This window comes from Temnothorax curvispinosus, unplaced genomic scaffold (genome assembly GCF_003070985.1).
Source record: "Temnothorax curvispinosus isolate PA1 unplaced genomic scaffold, ASM307098v1 QBEX01015898.1, whole genome shotgun sequence".
In the NCBI taxonomy this organism is placed as follows: domain Eukaryota; kingdom Metazoa; phylum Arthropoda; class Insecta; order Hymenoptera; family Formicidae; genus Temnothorax; species Temnothorax curvispinosus.
The window spans coordinates 47,055-61,937 of NW_020225678.1; the positions used below are offsets into that span (position 1 = coordinate 47,055).

The 14,883-nt window shown below is 36.6% G+C and overlaps 2 protein-coding genes across 3 annotated transcripts in view; one reads left to right on the top strand and one right to left on the bottom strand.

Annotated features, from left to right (window-relative positions):
- Positions 1–11,993, bottom strand: part of LOC112466116 — a 49,241-nt gene extending 37,248 nt beyond the window's left edge. The window contains exons 1-3 of one of the 2 annotated variants that reach the window (XM_025034013.1): positions 11,703–11,993; positions 11,217–11,502; positions 8,739–8,913 (exon numbers count right to left, since the gene is read on the bottom strand). In XM_025034013.1, coding sequence (XP_024889781.1) covers positions 8,739–8,913; positions 11,217–11,492 — 451 coding nt within the window. In that variant the 5' untranslated portion in view covers positions 11,493–11,502; positions 11,703–11,993. Of the gene's footprint in view, positions 1–8,738; positions 8,914–11,216 lie in introns of both variants that reach the window. The other variant, XM_025034014.1, reaches the window with a different exon arrangement.
- A 540-nt stretch (positions 11,994–12,533) lies between these two features.
- Positions 12,534–14,176, top strand: LOC112466118 (transmembrane protein 147). Its single transcript, XM_025034015.1, has 4 exons — positions 12,534–12,728; positions 12,807–12,945; positions 13,488–13,709; positions 13,792–14,176. The coding sequence occupies exons 1-4, from the start codon at positions 12,652–12,654 to the stop codon at positions 14,041–14,043; spliced, it is 690 nt and encodes a 229-aa protein (XP_024889783.1). The 5' UTR covers positions 12,534–12,651; the 3' UTR covers positions 14,044–14,176.
- The last annotated feature ends 707 nt before the right edge of the window (positions 14,177–14,883 follow it).

The window sequence follows — 14,883 nt, forward strand, 5'->3', positions numbered from 1 at the left end:
TCGTTCCTTCGTACCGCCGCGCCGCGCGCCGCGACGTACATCGTCCTCTCCTTCGCTTCGCCCTCCCTGCTGGGTCCACTTCGTTCTTCGCGGAGGCGCTTCCACCTTCGTGAACGGCTCCAGCGGGCAGCCTGGCAATTTGCCACATGCCTACGCAGCTGCGACCCTCTCTCTTTCTCTTCCTCACCCTGTCGTTACTGGCATCTCGAATCTTATGTCAACGACGACCAAGTGGATTGGGACCGTAAAGTGTCGCGAAATTGACGGATTAATAAAGCACCTATGTTAATTGGATGTCGAATAAAAGCTTTGTTTAAAACAATTATATTTAATACGATTAAACGGATTGATACAATATGTTTGTATCGCGCGCGTATTGCATTAATTGTGTTACATGTCAAAGATACGTAAAATAATCTGCAATTGAGTTTAATAGTTTTGTAGATGCAAATGAGTGAATAATAATTAAAGATATTGAATAGCGTTGCAAGTAACAGCGAGTACAGGCATATTGGGAAGAAAAGCAGAGCGTCACTATTACGATAGAAATCGCGACGCGGCGCGGCGCGGCGCCTCGGAAACGCCGCGCCGGGCACAATGGAAGAACGTTTCCGTCGACGCGTTCGAAATAATTCGATGAAGAGGAAAAGCGCGCCGCCGCAAACGAAATGAACTGTAAAGCGGAATGCTCGGATTGTAAAGCCGCCCCCGCGGAGTTGCATGAACTGTGACCGGCGGAAAAAAAAGAGGAAAAGAAGGAAAAAGAGAGAGAAAGAGAGAGACCGAGGGGAACGACCCTCGCTCCGAGACTTTTCGACGCTGGGACGATCTTTAAATTAAGTGCGTCAGCTTATGACGCCCGTGTAAAGTCTTGCAGGGTGGATTTTTTATTCGCGTGCACGAGTTGAGCGGGAAGACTCCTGAAATGCGTGGCGAATTGCGCGCCGCCAGCGGGGACCCCGAGGGTGAAATGAATCAAGCACACCCTCGCCACGCTGGACATACATTAGGCTGACACTGGACTTACCATTCGGAATGCTGACGATTTCTTATGTCAGGGATGAAAAGGACTAAGAGTGTTCCCTGGAAAATCGAGGAAATATTTCGCGAAAACGAACAGGGTCTTGACGCTAGTCATAATCATCTTGAGAGAGACTCATACCTGCGATAGTTTTTATTATATATATGTAATAATATACATACATAATAATATACTTCGCAAATCTCTATATATATTTTTTTTTAATCTGGGAAAAGAAATGGAGAGAATTTTCTCTAGAACTTTAGCTTTCTTTAAACTTAATAAATAATGCCACAATAAATGTTATTTAATATCTTGACTGAAGCTGAATTGGGAACTTCTTTCTGTGATTCTTCTTCTAAAAACACTCTGAATCGTTTAAGCGGGATATTATTGTAGTTAAAAAATGTTAATAAAATATAAATGTTAGCCATTATCAAAACAACGAAAAATGGGAGAATTTCGAGATCTGTCGAACACGGGCTACAAAAAAGATTATCGGAAAAACATCACGCAGAGTTTAACGCATCAACTGCGAGATGTATACACTCCTGGTGGATTCATAAAAATCTACTTTAGCCACCCCTGTAAAATAACATGGGAGTCAGGGCGCGTGCGATCGTAAGCGCACCATAAGAACATAAAACGCGCCGCGTTAAAAAAATCATGAGTGTACTATCTTGCGCGTCATTTCTCCGGCGTTACATAAATATATAAATTCGCTAATTTTTTTTGCCCTCCCGAAGAGTATCATAATTCGTCAAGAGATGCGAGTATATCCAAAGAGTATCGTCTTTGAAAATTGCGTAACGCACATACATATAATCTCGGTAATTCGACGAAAAATGCAAGTGATTTCGAGAAGTAGAAATAAACGCTTGCCCATTTTCCTCGAATGAGTTTACGACAAATAAGAAACGAAGATTCACGAGAAATGACGAACGTAAGAGTGCGAAAGGTAATGGGGTTGGTCTGACTGGTCGGCGCTACTACGACGGGATGTTTTCGTTCGAGGGGGTGGGACAACGTAGATGGCAACATAATCCCCGATCGAGGAGCCTGGCACATGGGAACATGGGGGACATCTTATCTTCATATTACACACCCGTCGTGGTTCTCAACCTAAATTGTCAGCAATGTGTCTCCATAAGTCATATAGTATCCGAAAATCGATAGGTACAAATTATCTCGATTAATAATATTGATACAGATATTTTACATTTAATAATCCTTTTAAAAATATGCAGAACAATTCAAAATATAGGTAAAAGTGACTTTTTACTGCCATTGACGAAATAAATTTATATCGCTGAGTTTACTCGAGGTCAATTTTCTGAAAGAAAATTCTACCTTATTTTCGCAGAAATTTCGCAAAGATATTCATCTTACGTTCTCATTTCAAATACTCTGCACTGTGTATTCCTCGCAATTTCTCCGCCAGTGTCAAATACATTCTATCACGCAAAATCGATATCTCATAAGATTAATAAATGTCACATCGACTCCACGATTGAATCGATCGATGCCGTATAACGCGCACTTGGATTACGTTACTTTAAAAGTTTCGCAGAAGGCAGTAAACAACTTCTGCTTCGTACTGCGCGAGAATCACACGTGCTACCGTACGGATACGGAAGTAGATGGACACGCGCGTGTACGTACACCCGCATACACGTACGGGCTCGCATATAGAACGATTTCAGCGACTGAGGATGGTTTATGACCCGTAACCTTTCTACCTCCCCTCTCTCCTCCTCTCCAACCCCTACCTTCGCAGATCTCCACCCGCTCTATCCCGCGCAACGTGACTCCATCCCCCTGTAAACTCGATCCAATATATTAGGGTTAGCTTCAGCGGGAAGAAGCTATCGACGCCGACCTACCGAATCGCCGTCTTTGCCATTTCTGCCCGTCGAACTTTCTCAGACTCGATAGTTTGGGTCCTGATAATCGATAGAAAAACTAACGGAGAAAGTAATCAGCTCCGAAGGAAACGTGCATATCGTAGAAGATTGCATCCTTTGGTTGATTTACTATATTTTATGATCTCTGTGAAAAAGATATGTGTACATTGCTAAAGAGAAGTTCGAATATGATTCAACAAAAATTGAATTCCTTTGACACATGCAAACTGTTTAATATTTAATTACAGCAGTAATTTTGTTAAAGAAATAGAATAACAGTTAATAATTAATTTTAAGATAAATTCATAAACGGAAAAAGTGAGAACTCTCTCCAAAATTTGTTACTGATAATCGAAGTTACGATTTTATTGCGGCGAGAGCCGCGACAGCACAGGACCTTTTTTCCCTTCGATTTCCATTTTCTCCGATATGCAGTGCTCCGCAATTCTACCCTCCTTACGATTGGCCGCTACAAGGGACTCCGGTACGTTCCGCCAGACGCTGGGGTTGGCAACTTTGAAGGATATTTTTTATTCATGTGACGTGTTTGAGGGCGCGGAAAAACACATTCTCCCGATCCAAGCTAGGATCGAACCAGGGGAATCGTACTTCCACCTACGTCTCTCGGCTAGAATCGTCAATTTTAAAATTCTCTCCGAGCCAGAGGTCTACAGTCTCGTCCTTTTCGATCAAGATAGACGAGTCAACGTAAAGCAATTCGATCGGAGTACAAAAGCTGGACAGCTTTGATTCTGGCAAACTTTTAATACGGAAGAAAAAGATTTTAAAATAACTTTTCCTTTTATCCAGTTATTACATTCCCGGCAAAAAATAAATTTATACAGCTCTACAATATTTTTATCCGTTTAATAATTATGACAAATTATTACAGCTGAATATTGTCTCAATGTGTTTTAAGCAAAAATATAGCAATTTCGAAGGAACGATCGAGTAGTGTTCTTATTTGCTGAGATTTTTAGATCGTCGGATAAGCTTGGAAAATCTTGAAATAAAGATGAGAAAACTTGAGTCCCGATTTGAGGACACAATATCAATAGTACTCTTTCCCGTATGAGCGTACGGTAAAACGACGCTAAAAAAAAGCTCTTTTGTTAATTGGTCGCTTAAAACCAAAAGATGGGGAGATTTCCAGGGAACTTGCGAGACGCAGCTCGTCCCGTGGGATATCAAGGAAATTCTACGGATCGGAAGTCTTTCAAATATTTAGCGGCAATATCCAATTTCTCCTCCTGTATCCCCACAATTCTTCATAGTTGATTTGCCGCGGCCATCGTTCGACTAAAGGCCATTATCGATCGATCGCGAGTATATCTTTAATTAGAAAAGTCGTACATCTTTAATTAAAACGCTACAAAACTCTTGTATTGTATAATAAAACATTTTATAATGATAATAAAATTGTGTTGCGATTAATGGAAATCATTTTAATATTTTTCTCTTAAACTGATAACGCGTACTTGTAATTAAAGGTAACATTAGATAATCGTGTTTAGAACTTATATGAGCCAATGGGTAACTTTTAAGAATTTCGGAGTCACATAATAGGTTTTCTCTTGCACCCTTATTTCAATCAGGATCTGTCAACACAGCCAAGAAAGTTAAGACGCGGTATACGCGCGCGCGAATAACTCTTTAGTAAGTTGTTGGTTTCGCCAGCAGATAATTCCAGTGCACGAGAAAATTGCGGATATCAGCGACACATAGTGGCCTCGTCAATTTGGAAATGACAAGGCAGTCGGCTGCGCGGACACCGCCAAATGGAACTTCTAAATGGATAAGATATAAGAGTTAACACTCGAGCGAAAGGAGGAATTAGGTGTCTGATGTATGAGCCACCGTCATCTACCCGTTCGCTTCCGATGAAGCATGCGCTCCGTAAATGATGGCGACATTTTCTCCGGATCGTTCCTTTGAAAAATGTTGGATAAATCCAACGGGTCGCGGGAATAAAGAGCGTCATTATCAAAATATAGTTAATATGCTAGGAAAAAACGAGATGGTATTTCGCGTATTATGCGAATTATCAAATTGTAGCCTCATCTTGTTTTAATCGCGTTTAATCCAAACGTAAAAGTTCCCGAAAATTGATATCACCGTATCGCGGGATCGATAAACCGCGAGGGCGACGCGAGGGGCATTCCCATCGCGCAAAGTTTGCAGATTCGATCTCCGCGACATCGACACGAGCAAACGCACAAGTCAGGGAAGTAGAAGTGGATGGCAGGGTGATGCATGTCCCGTGTACCAAGGGGTGAGGGGGATGGCACGGAAAACGTGATCCTGTGACTGATCCGTGAAAGCGTGAAAGGGTTTCCACTCCTTTTTCCACCCCTTTATCCACTCTACGAGAACACGGGGGTGTCGCGAGGCGACGATCAATCACTCCATGCCACAGCACCGACGCACACCTCCCTTTCCACCTAACTGACATCGTCCCCCTCCCAACAGCCACCCACTTCACCACCCCGCAGGGGTTAGGATATTCACATAAAGGATTTTCACTGATATAGAGTCGAAACGAACGACACTCCTTTTGAACCAAACGCGATATCTGTACATTATCTACATATTGTTTATCGTTACTTAAATATTCAGATCCGAAAAAAATAAGAAAAACCCACTATTACAATTTACAATATTATATCGACAATAAAATATTTTGTATTAATGTGTCAAAATATTACACCAAAATCATATTTCTCCAAAAGACAATTTCTTGCTTACTCATTGTGAACAATATATTAATTTTTATCAAAATAAAATACACCTCGGAGAAAACCCTTGATGCTCGCTACAGATTTTTCTTCGGCAAAATATCGGCAAGTATAAAGAAAAGGAAGAATGAAGGAAGGAAGGAAGGAGGAAGGAAGGAAGGAAGGAAGAACGGCTGGACTGCGAGAAAGAGAAAAAGGGCGGCGAGCGAGTGGCGATTAAGGATCATAGGGAAGCGAGCACGCACTGGAAATCGTAGGTCAAGATATCCAATGCTGCTTTTACGGGCCGTGTCCGTGTCGGGAGATACTAAAACTAATGTATTCATGAGATAATTATTTCTTGCATTCATTACGGGGCTGTAAAGTTTTTATTGGATCCTGGCCGGTCTGGTAAAGCGCGAGGCACCTTTACAAAGTTAGAGTACGACTCTCGCTCTCTCGGTCGCCTCTTTCTTCTATTTCACATGGGCCCGTTTACGGCACTTTTAAGGACAGTTCTTAGCCCCGGATCGTGCCTCGGATAACCTCCGAAACTCAAACAAGCTAGCGATATCTGGAATGCTAAAAGCATTCTTCAGTAATGTTTAACGGCCCGAGCAATATTTCGACGACCGTATCCGCACTGTGCAGCGGGAGAAATGCAAAGTGCTATCCTTCGTCCATGCACTTTAAGCACATAGCTGATTAATTTTGAAAAATTAATCGTGATAGTTGCAGAAATGCCATCTCACAATAGACATATAGAAAATTTACCTATTAGATTTAAACATTAAGAATATGTTTATCATCGACCAGATTTCGAGAGCATTTGAAATAAAATGTTAAAAAAAATCAATACTGCTAGTTATTACATGAGTTTTATCAATAAGTAATCCTAATAATCTCATTTCATATGTATTACATAATCCCTATAACACGAGAATTTTTAGTATATTTATTTTTAACATTTTTTATTTTATACACCAAAATTTTTTATTTTACACACCATCATGCAGTAAGTTCATTATAGAAATCTTCTTGTCCGCGCATCATTATTTTGGCTGTCCGTATAGTCTCTATTTTTATAGAGAGAACCGAACAGCCCGTATAATAAAACGTTTCTCGCGCGGATAATACAACCGTTCCCTCTCTTAAAAACACGGGGATAGTATTAATGCCGCGCGAAAGAGTGATTAATTGGAAGCGCGGCGCCGCGCAAGAATATCGACGACAGCGCGGCTTCGTCGGAACGGAGAGCCTTATTCGCCTTTGTACATCCGCCAATTATATCTCTTTAATTAGAGTCACTTCCGCGCAACACCGTCTCAGACATTAAATAATAAAGAGATGCTCGTTAAAAACTTTTTTTCACCCGCGGCCCGCCGTTTTTTCTTTCCCGCTTTAAATATGCAAATCGCAGCTTAATGGCCAATCAAAGAGTTCGGTTGGAAATCACGCCGCGTCTACTTCATTAAGCATCTTTGCAGTTGAAATCCTTCTTCATCCCCCGCCTTCGTTATTATTAAAATAGACACCACGAAGAATCTTTTGTACAATTCCGTTTAAAGTGCGGTAAGGCCAGTAGTCATATCTCATTGCATCATATTTCGATGAAATTATAAATATGTATTTAAATCTTAAATATCTGTACAATATAATATAAAATCTATATAAAATCTTAGATATATATATTTGTATTTTTTATTTGAATTTATTCTTATATATATTTGTATTTTTGTGCGAATCTAAATTTTTATCTTTAAGTCGTGTTTGTTTGTATTGAATGCAATTTTCTCAAGCATATTTGACAAAAAATCAGTAACACGTAAAAAGGGAGAAATATCTGACATTCTAACTTTGCAGACACCCATTAAATGTTCTTTGGACAACTTTTGAACTTCCGCTTGGAAATTTCCAAGGAAACTCGCTTGAAGATTTCGATCTGATTCAACTTGCGTCTTATTAGACTCCAACATCGCAATCGAGAATTTTTCTTGCACTGGTACTCTCTTCCAGTATTATAGAACTAAGCAAAAAAAAACAGCAAAAAAGGTAACATGGATGCTGGCAGACACTGTCCCAAAAGGACGTAGGCGCCGGTGGAATATTAACAACTTCGCCCTGGAGCCCTGAAGAAAGGACATTATTCCTTCCTGCACTTGCTTCCGCTGAATGAGAAAAATATATCAATTTCTCTGTCGTATAAAAATGTGCTTATCCGTTGCGCACAAGGAATGGAAAACATTCTATAGACTTTTCCATATCCCGGCACTGACACAACGAAGAAATATGCCAACGTCCGTGAAACAAAAGGAGAAGGGAAAAGAGATATGGAGATGGGGATGAAAATAATAGAATTTTCTTTCCGTTTTCTACATTTCTCTGATTACTATGAAGATGTATTAATTTTTCCACCATGTATTATCTTTCTTCATCGTACTATACATCAATCTTAATGTTTTTTGAATCTTCTTTCTGCTGTACAAAAGTGAACGCGTGAAAGAACGATATTTAGATAGATTAGGTTTTTCCTGCGAGAAGTCGAACGATCCTGAAAGGATCAAGATTTGAGAATCGACATAAAGAGACGGAAATTTCCGATGTGTAAGGGAGGCGATAGTGTTAATGTACGGAGGCAGGCAGAACACGGAAGAATGGAGTTGACGGTGTGAAAATGATGAAGGCCGGAACCGGAAATGAAGCTCGTCGTTATACATTATCCTAACGTCAATGGAAAAAGTGGAAATATATGAACAATGCAGCTTACATGACGATTTCTCTCATAATAATTTATATATTTATTATCGTTTTACATAACGAAAATAACGAAGAAAGCGTTTTGTCTTAAACATTTATAAAGAATTAATTTTGTACAAAAGTACACGCATACATGTATACTTGCATGCCTAATTAAGTTCGATATTTTAATAGATAACATAGAAATAGAAGTTTTAGATACCTAAATAAAATAGAGAGAAATGTTTTTGAATTTATGTAAATTCCTGATCTCTGTTTATATATATATATAACCAACAATTTTACCGCAAATCGGATGTATATCCTATACCATGCGCTTCTCTTGCAAGTCGTGTTACTTACCGAAGGGATGAGGTGAGGAGAAATCGGATTTTCCCGATGCGAGGAACGCTAAACTGAAGAACGATCGATGCCGTAGGCGCAAACGTCGAGACACGAGATTTTCGCACGTGTTCACAGGCCTGTCTATGCGATTCCCGTAATCCTGTGCCGCCCGCGCACGAGCTTTCGTCTCTCCCTGTAAAAAGGAGAGCTGAATTGAAATCGGCTTTCCGAAATTGCGCGCCGTTCCGTAAGCATCCCCAGGGAGGAAAATGCAAACACGCCTATGCTGTGTGGTCCATCAAAGAAGAAGGGAGATAACAAAAGTGCGAAGTTCGGGGGTTGAGAGAGACGCATGTGTCGTCACTCTCAGGATCCGAGATCTTCGTATCTAAATCCAAGATAAATCCAAGAGAAAAGCACTAGGAAGCATTAAGTCCAAATAAACCATTTGTGTACGATTGGTAAAATGTGGGGAAAAGATAGCTTCTTTGATCGGAAAGAATGAGCTGTATATAAAATATGAAAACAAGATTTAGAATTTTCTATATAATAATTGGCTATATTTCAAATTAGATCTCTATTACAATTTTCATAATAAGGAATTAAATATAATATAAATAACAACAAAAATATAAAACGAATAAATAATAACTTATATTATAACGTATGTTATTTCTTTTACTAAAATGTTTCGTTATTTTTGAGAAACTTAATTATAAGAAAAGATGTTACATATGCAATGAATATAATAAGATTAAAATTCTTATAATTTTCTTTTTGATCTGACAAAAGTATTAAGAAATCAAGCATATAAAATATGTAACAGCTCATAAAATATCAATTACTTGAAATTTGTTAAAATATTGTGTTGCAAATATTTTTAAATGCAATAAATTGGCTTTATCCTAATTACTATAATTTACTGAATTATTGTTCGTTCAGAATATACAATTATTTTAGAAAAAATATTTCATACAGTCACTAGCTACGTCATCTGTTGCAATTATAAGGTACTATAATTAAGTCTGCTGAAATAAATGTGTTGTAGGAAATCAATTGTAGCGCCATCGTACGAATATCATTTGAAACGTGTTGCCTCTTTATAAGTATAAATCAATTTTTTCAAAAATGTTATAAAAAATAAAGCCATAAAGATCATACTTATTTTTATCGAAAAATGTTCTTTAGCAGTAAAAACTTAAAAAAAAAAATTACGATAAGACAATTTTTATAATAACTTATTAAGCAAGATATTTTAATGATAAGGCAATAATATACAAATATCACAAATATAAAAAGTTTAAAAAACAAACTGACATACCTTTTCCAGTCGTGATATACTTCAGAGTATGTACAATGAATAATATTATATATATTCCGAAAATTAGAGTTTATATAATTTTTATAAAAATTAAAGTAGAATAATAAAAATTACATGTATATTAATATTGAAGACCCACTAAAAATGTTACGAATACCGAAAAACATCTGTTTGAAAATAATTGAAAAACCAGTCACACTACACGTTCTTTCACCCTTGAACTCCACCATAAAACTGACTACCCTTTTTCCTGAGGCTTATATGGAAAGCAATAGGGAATGTAAGCTCCACCCATTTCTCACTCTCAAAGAAGATAAAAAGATGTAAATTTGAAAGAAAATACATAGACTATAGAAAGAAAATTATATCCCTTTAGTCCAAACTTGTTACAAAAATACTCATATGTATACTAGAAAAGGAATATCATTCCATTATATTGCATATAACTAATGTAGGTATTACCAATTTATCATGTATTATTTCTTTAATATAATTCTTATAAACATTTATATAAAATTATTGCTTTACTTTAAGGCAATCTGTTTAACAATATTTTTCTTCGTACAGCATACAACGCTCTAGTACACATTTTTTTGGGGTTGATCTGATGAAAGAAGTGAAAGGGGTGAATATTTTTTCATTCAAGGGATGAAAAAGGGTGAAGAGTTGAAAGAATAGAGAGGGATACAATTTTTTTCTCACTGAGAATTTCATTGTGCTATTCCATCAGCACTTCAATAAATAGTAAGCAATAATTTTATATAATATTGCAGTTTTAAAAAGTTTAGTTATAGATAATATGAAGGTAACTTCTAATATCTGTCTAAATAAACTCAAGATCATTCAAGATATATTAAAGAATATTTAAAAGAAATGTTTGCTGGAAAAATACAAATCATGTATGTAGCCTTAGTTAACACATGTATTTATTTTTGTAGATTGTATTTAAATATAACATTGTAGAATATTTTTGTGATCTACTTTTAAAAAACTGAAAGTAACTTCTAAAACAAAAAATAAACATAAGCATATCTCTATATATATCTATAAAAATATATTTAAAAAATTTAAATGGATCCAAATATTATTCCTTCATTGAAACAGTCTTTCTCTTTTTCTCTCTGGAAATTTTCAACAAATGTTCTTGATATATAATATGTACACTTATTACACACTTTCAAAGCTGCCACTTCACATAATCCTGACATCCTGGCAACTACTTGGCAAACAGACACACTGCGAAGCAGTTTTGACAACAGCTTGTGGCGAACTGAGCTACCCTTTCCATGCAGAGTAGTCCGCGGGGTAGATCCAATACGAGCCTGCCCAATCACAGGCAGCTCCCGGCCAACCCCCAGGAGTTTATCCTCCGTAAGGAACGTTGGAGAGGGACAGCGAGCAGCAGTCTCCGGGATACCGAGCATGCTCGGACGGAGCAGCCAAAATCCCATGTGTCGTATCCTATCAATTTTGATAGAAAACAGGAGAAAAAATTGACCAATCCAATAATTGTACACTAAAAGTTGACAGATGTCTTATTAGTATCTAACTCATTTATGTTGTTGATGAATCTTAGCTCAACTTGTATAAGAGCACTTATATACTATGTCTGTAACACTTACTTAAATGGAAAATATAAAAATCTTAATGTATATACTCACAAACCGCTGAAGAAGCATAGTCAATACTTCTGCTGCTGCAGCACCCTTTTTTAGCAGCTACCCCTTTTTATGGGGAAAGGGGTTGCTGTACCCCTTTCAAAGGGGTTAAAATATAAAAGAGGGGCCTATGTAATGTGGCGTCAAAAAAATCTTTTATCGAACGATCGAACGGTAAATTGAATAATGGTAGTCGGAAAGTACGCTATTTCCACATTGGCCTTTTTTTTTATAATCACGAACATTTGACACTTTTGTATTTCAATTTTCAAATTATTAAAACATAATCTTCGATTATAAAAAATATAACTTACTTTGATACATATATGTCATAATAAAATATAAACAATATAAACGATGTTTAATATGATAGCTAATCGCAAAATCAATAAAAAATATATTTTCTATGTCACTTGCTTTATAACCTAACAGGTTCGATCATCTTTTGACTAATTTAATAAATACAATATATGACAAAACAATATTTTAGTTTCTATTTCAAAAAACGTGATTTATATATATGTATATTTTTTTGTTAAAATATTTTATACATTAAATAACAACGAGATTTTTATCAAAGCATGCTTACACAGCGTGGTTGGGTTAGGTTGAAGTTTCAGGCAGAACCAGGCAGAACCACTCTTTATCCACAGAGCACTGCTGAGAAATATGATCTACGAGTTTCGAGAGTTCACCGCAGTTTGTGGACGCAAGATTTGTTCTTTATAAATGAACTTTTTGTACTTTCTCTATTTTTTTTCCTCTTCTCTCTGACGCCTAATTATATTTCTGTTTCATCGTAAGTGCAAGAAGTGCAGCTCAGCTGCGAAGAACTATAAGAATAAAAGAGTGGAATGAGTAGATGTATAGTGACATGCCACGATGTCCGTAATTTCATTATGACTCGTTCATTTCTGTAATATCACAAAAATTGACTGAACATCGCTGAAAAATGACGCTATATCACTTCGGAAATTGTCTGGCATTGGTATACGTGCCATACTACTTAACTTACAAATATTCCGGCCTGTAAGTATCCAAGGAGCATTCTCGGTTCTAACCTCGTGAGTTTTAAAGGGACGTGTAATTGAGGAAAAACGTTTTCAGGTCGGAGTACGGCGCATTTTGGAAATGTATTCAAGCCGGTGGTATTTACATATTCACGCAGCTCGTAAAAATGCTGGCGCTCGCAACATTTTTTCCAACTGCTGACAATGTGGGAGAAGAAAGTTTTGATGTTTTTGGAGTATGTATTGTCAGATCTCTTTTCCTAAGTTTTCTTTCCCTTTGCAATCAGGCAAGCATTAAAATTCTGTTGCTTATTGCATCTACTTTATATTGTCTAAAAATAGATAGTGCCTCTATTTATCCCTGATTTTTTTATTTATTGTTTTATAAGCTTTTTTGCTTGAATTGTGAATTTGTAAAAATCAGTAGACCAATCAATTTATATATTATAACCCTAGCTAGCCGCACTTATTTTTGAGTTCTTAATTCGCCACACTCTGGTACGTGAGACCGCTCGACTTTGTCGCTTTGTCATTTTCATTCTAATTAATATTTATAAGCTTGTAATGTAAGAATTGGAAATATAGAGTCTATGAATAAGATGTTTATGATAATATTAGATAAAGAAAAGGATTTGAATCTTAAATTGAAGTAAAACGTGAGAAATGTGAAAATTGAAAAAACGTACAGCGGTTTTCTAGACCGGAATGTGGCGAGGGTTCATAATTTGAAGTGTTATAAAGCTCTACACCTTTTTAAAAATAGAAAAATAAATTTCAGGAATTTTTAAAGTCATCCATTGATCTGGCAGACCTGGTAGGAATTTTGTTGGTACTAAACAGTATACCTGGCAAAGGCCACGCCAAGGTATTAACCGCTGGTATAGGATGGGCAGGAGCTGAAGTGCTGCTTACAAGATTCTTGCTGCTCTGGGTTGGAGCACGTGGCGCCGAGTTCGATTGGAAATATATTCAAAAGAGTCTCGAGTCGAACATCAATTTGGTAAGAATTTATTATCTATATTTTATGATGAGAAATTGAGGCAGACGTGCGCAAGGAAACTTATGTGATTTGTTCCTAACAGGTGCAACACATAACAACCGCAACATTGGTTTGGTTATGGTCCAGACACGATTTAAAACGTGGTTTAGTTCCTATAGTAATTGGTATGCTTGTACTTACAGTGTACAGGCCACTCATGCTAGACTTTCTTTCATTATTTTTATTAGCTGGCCCATGGTCGGCACTTATTATTAAGGCGATTACCACCTTTTTCATCGGCGCAACAACGTTGCATATTTACGCAGGTCTCGCGCATTCAATTGGAATTTTCTAAACTTTAATTTATGTACATATTACGTGTGTGTGTGATGTACAGTTGTTTTGATCAATTCATTGATTGATGTTTCCCATTTTCCAATAATACTATAATTGTATATTACGTAATAAATTCGTTGTTATTACATTTATATTGTATTATTTTTATCTTCATAATTGTGTGTCATAAATTTCACAATTTGAAAGCATTTCACTTTATTAAATATGTATCCAATAATCTTGCGAGCAATAACATGCTACAGTATATTATGTGCGAAAAGAGAAAAATTTTTAAAGTTGATTATATTTTTCAAATAATACTTTTTTTAAAGATACAAATACCAAAGAGATATATTTTTCCAAATACAATAATATCACGAAAAAATGTTTTTGTATTAATATATGTAAAATTATATAAATTTCTGTCATATCTTCTGTTTCCTTGATTCTAAGTATATTGTATGGATAATGCATCTTTTACTCAATTTTTAAATAAAAAAATATAAACAGTTATATAAAATATAAAGTTATTATTTTTAAATTATTAACTGTGTTAATGAAACATTTATAAATGTATATTCTTAGTCAGTCCTATTATATTAATTTGTATTCTCGTTTGAAGAGTATTCTTTTGAGAACAATGGCCAAACGATTTCTGCTGTCTCACTTTATCCTTTGTTCTAAAGACTCCGTTCTATTGCGGTTAATGGACGTTAGTGACCGCAGGCCTGTATATACAATAAATATACGCGGTGACAATCATTTTAGAATAGAGCTCGCACATGACAGGCCTTGATTGTTTTGAATTTGAAGTTCAGCCAAAGCTAAAAGGGACAAACTATTTCCCCCTCCTTTGAGT

Coding starts and splice junctions, on each gene's coding strand:
- LOC112466118 (XM_025034015.1), top strand. CDS start 12,652: ATGACGCTATATCACTTCGGAAATTGTCTGGCATTGGTATACGTGCCA. Junction 12,946..13,487: donor AAAGTTTTGATGTTTTTGGA/GTATGTATTGTC, acceptor AATAAATTTCAG/GAATTTTTAAAGTCATCCAT. Junction 13,710..13,791: donor TCGAGTCGAACATCAATTTG/GTAAGAATTTAT, acceptor TGTTCCTAACAG/GTGCAACACATAACAACCGC.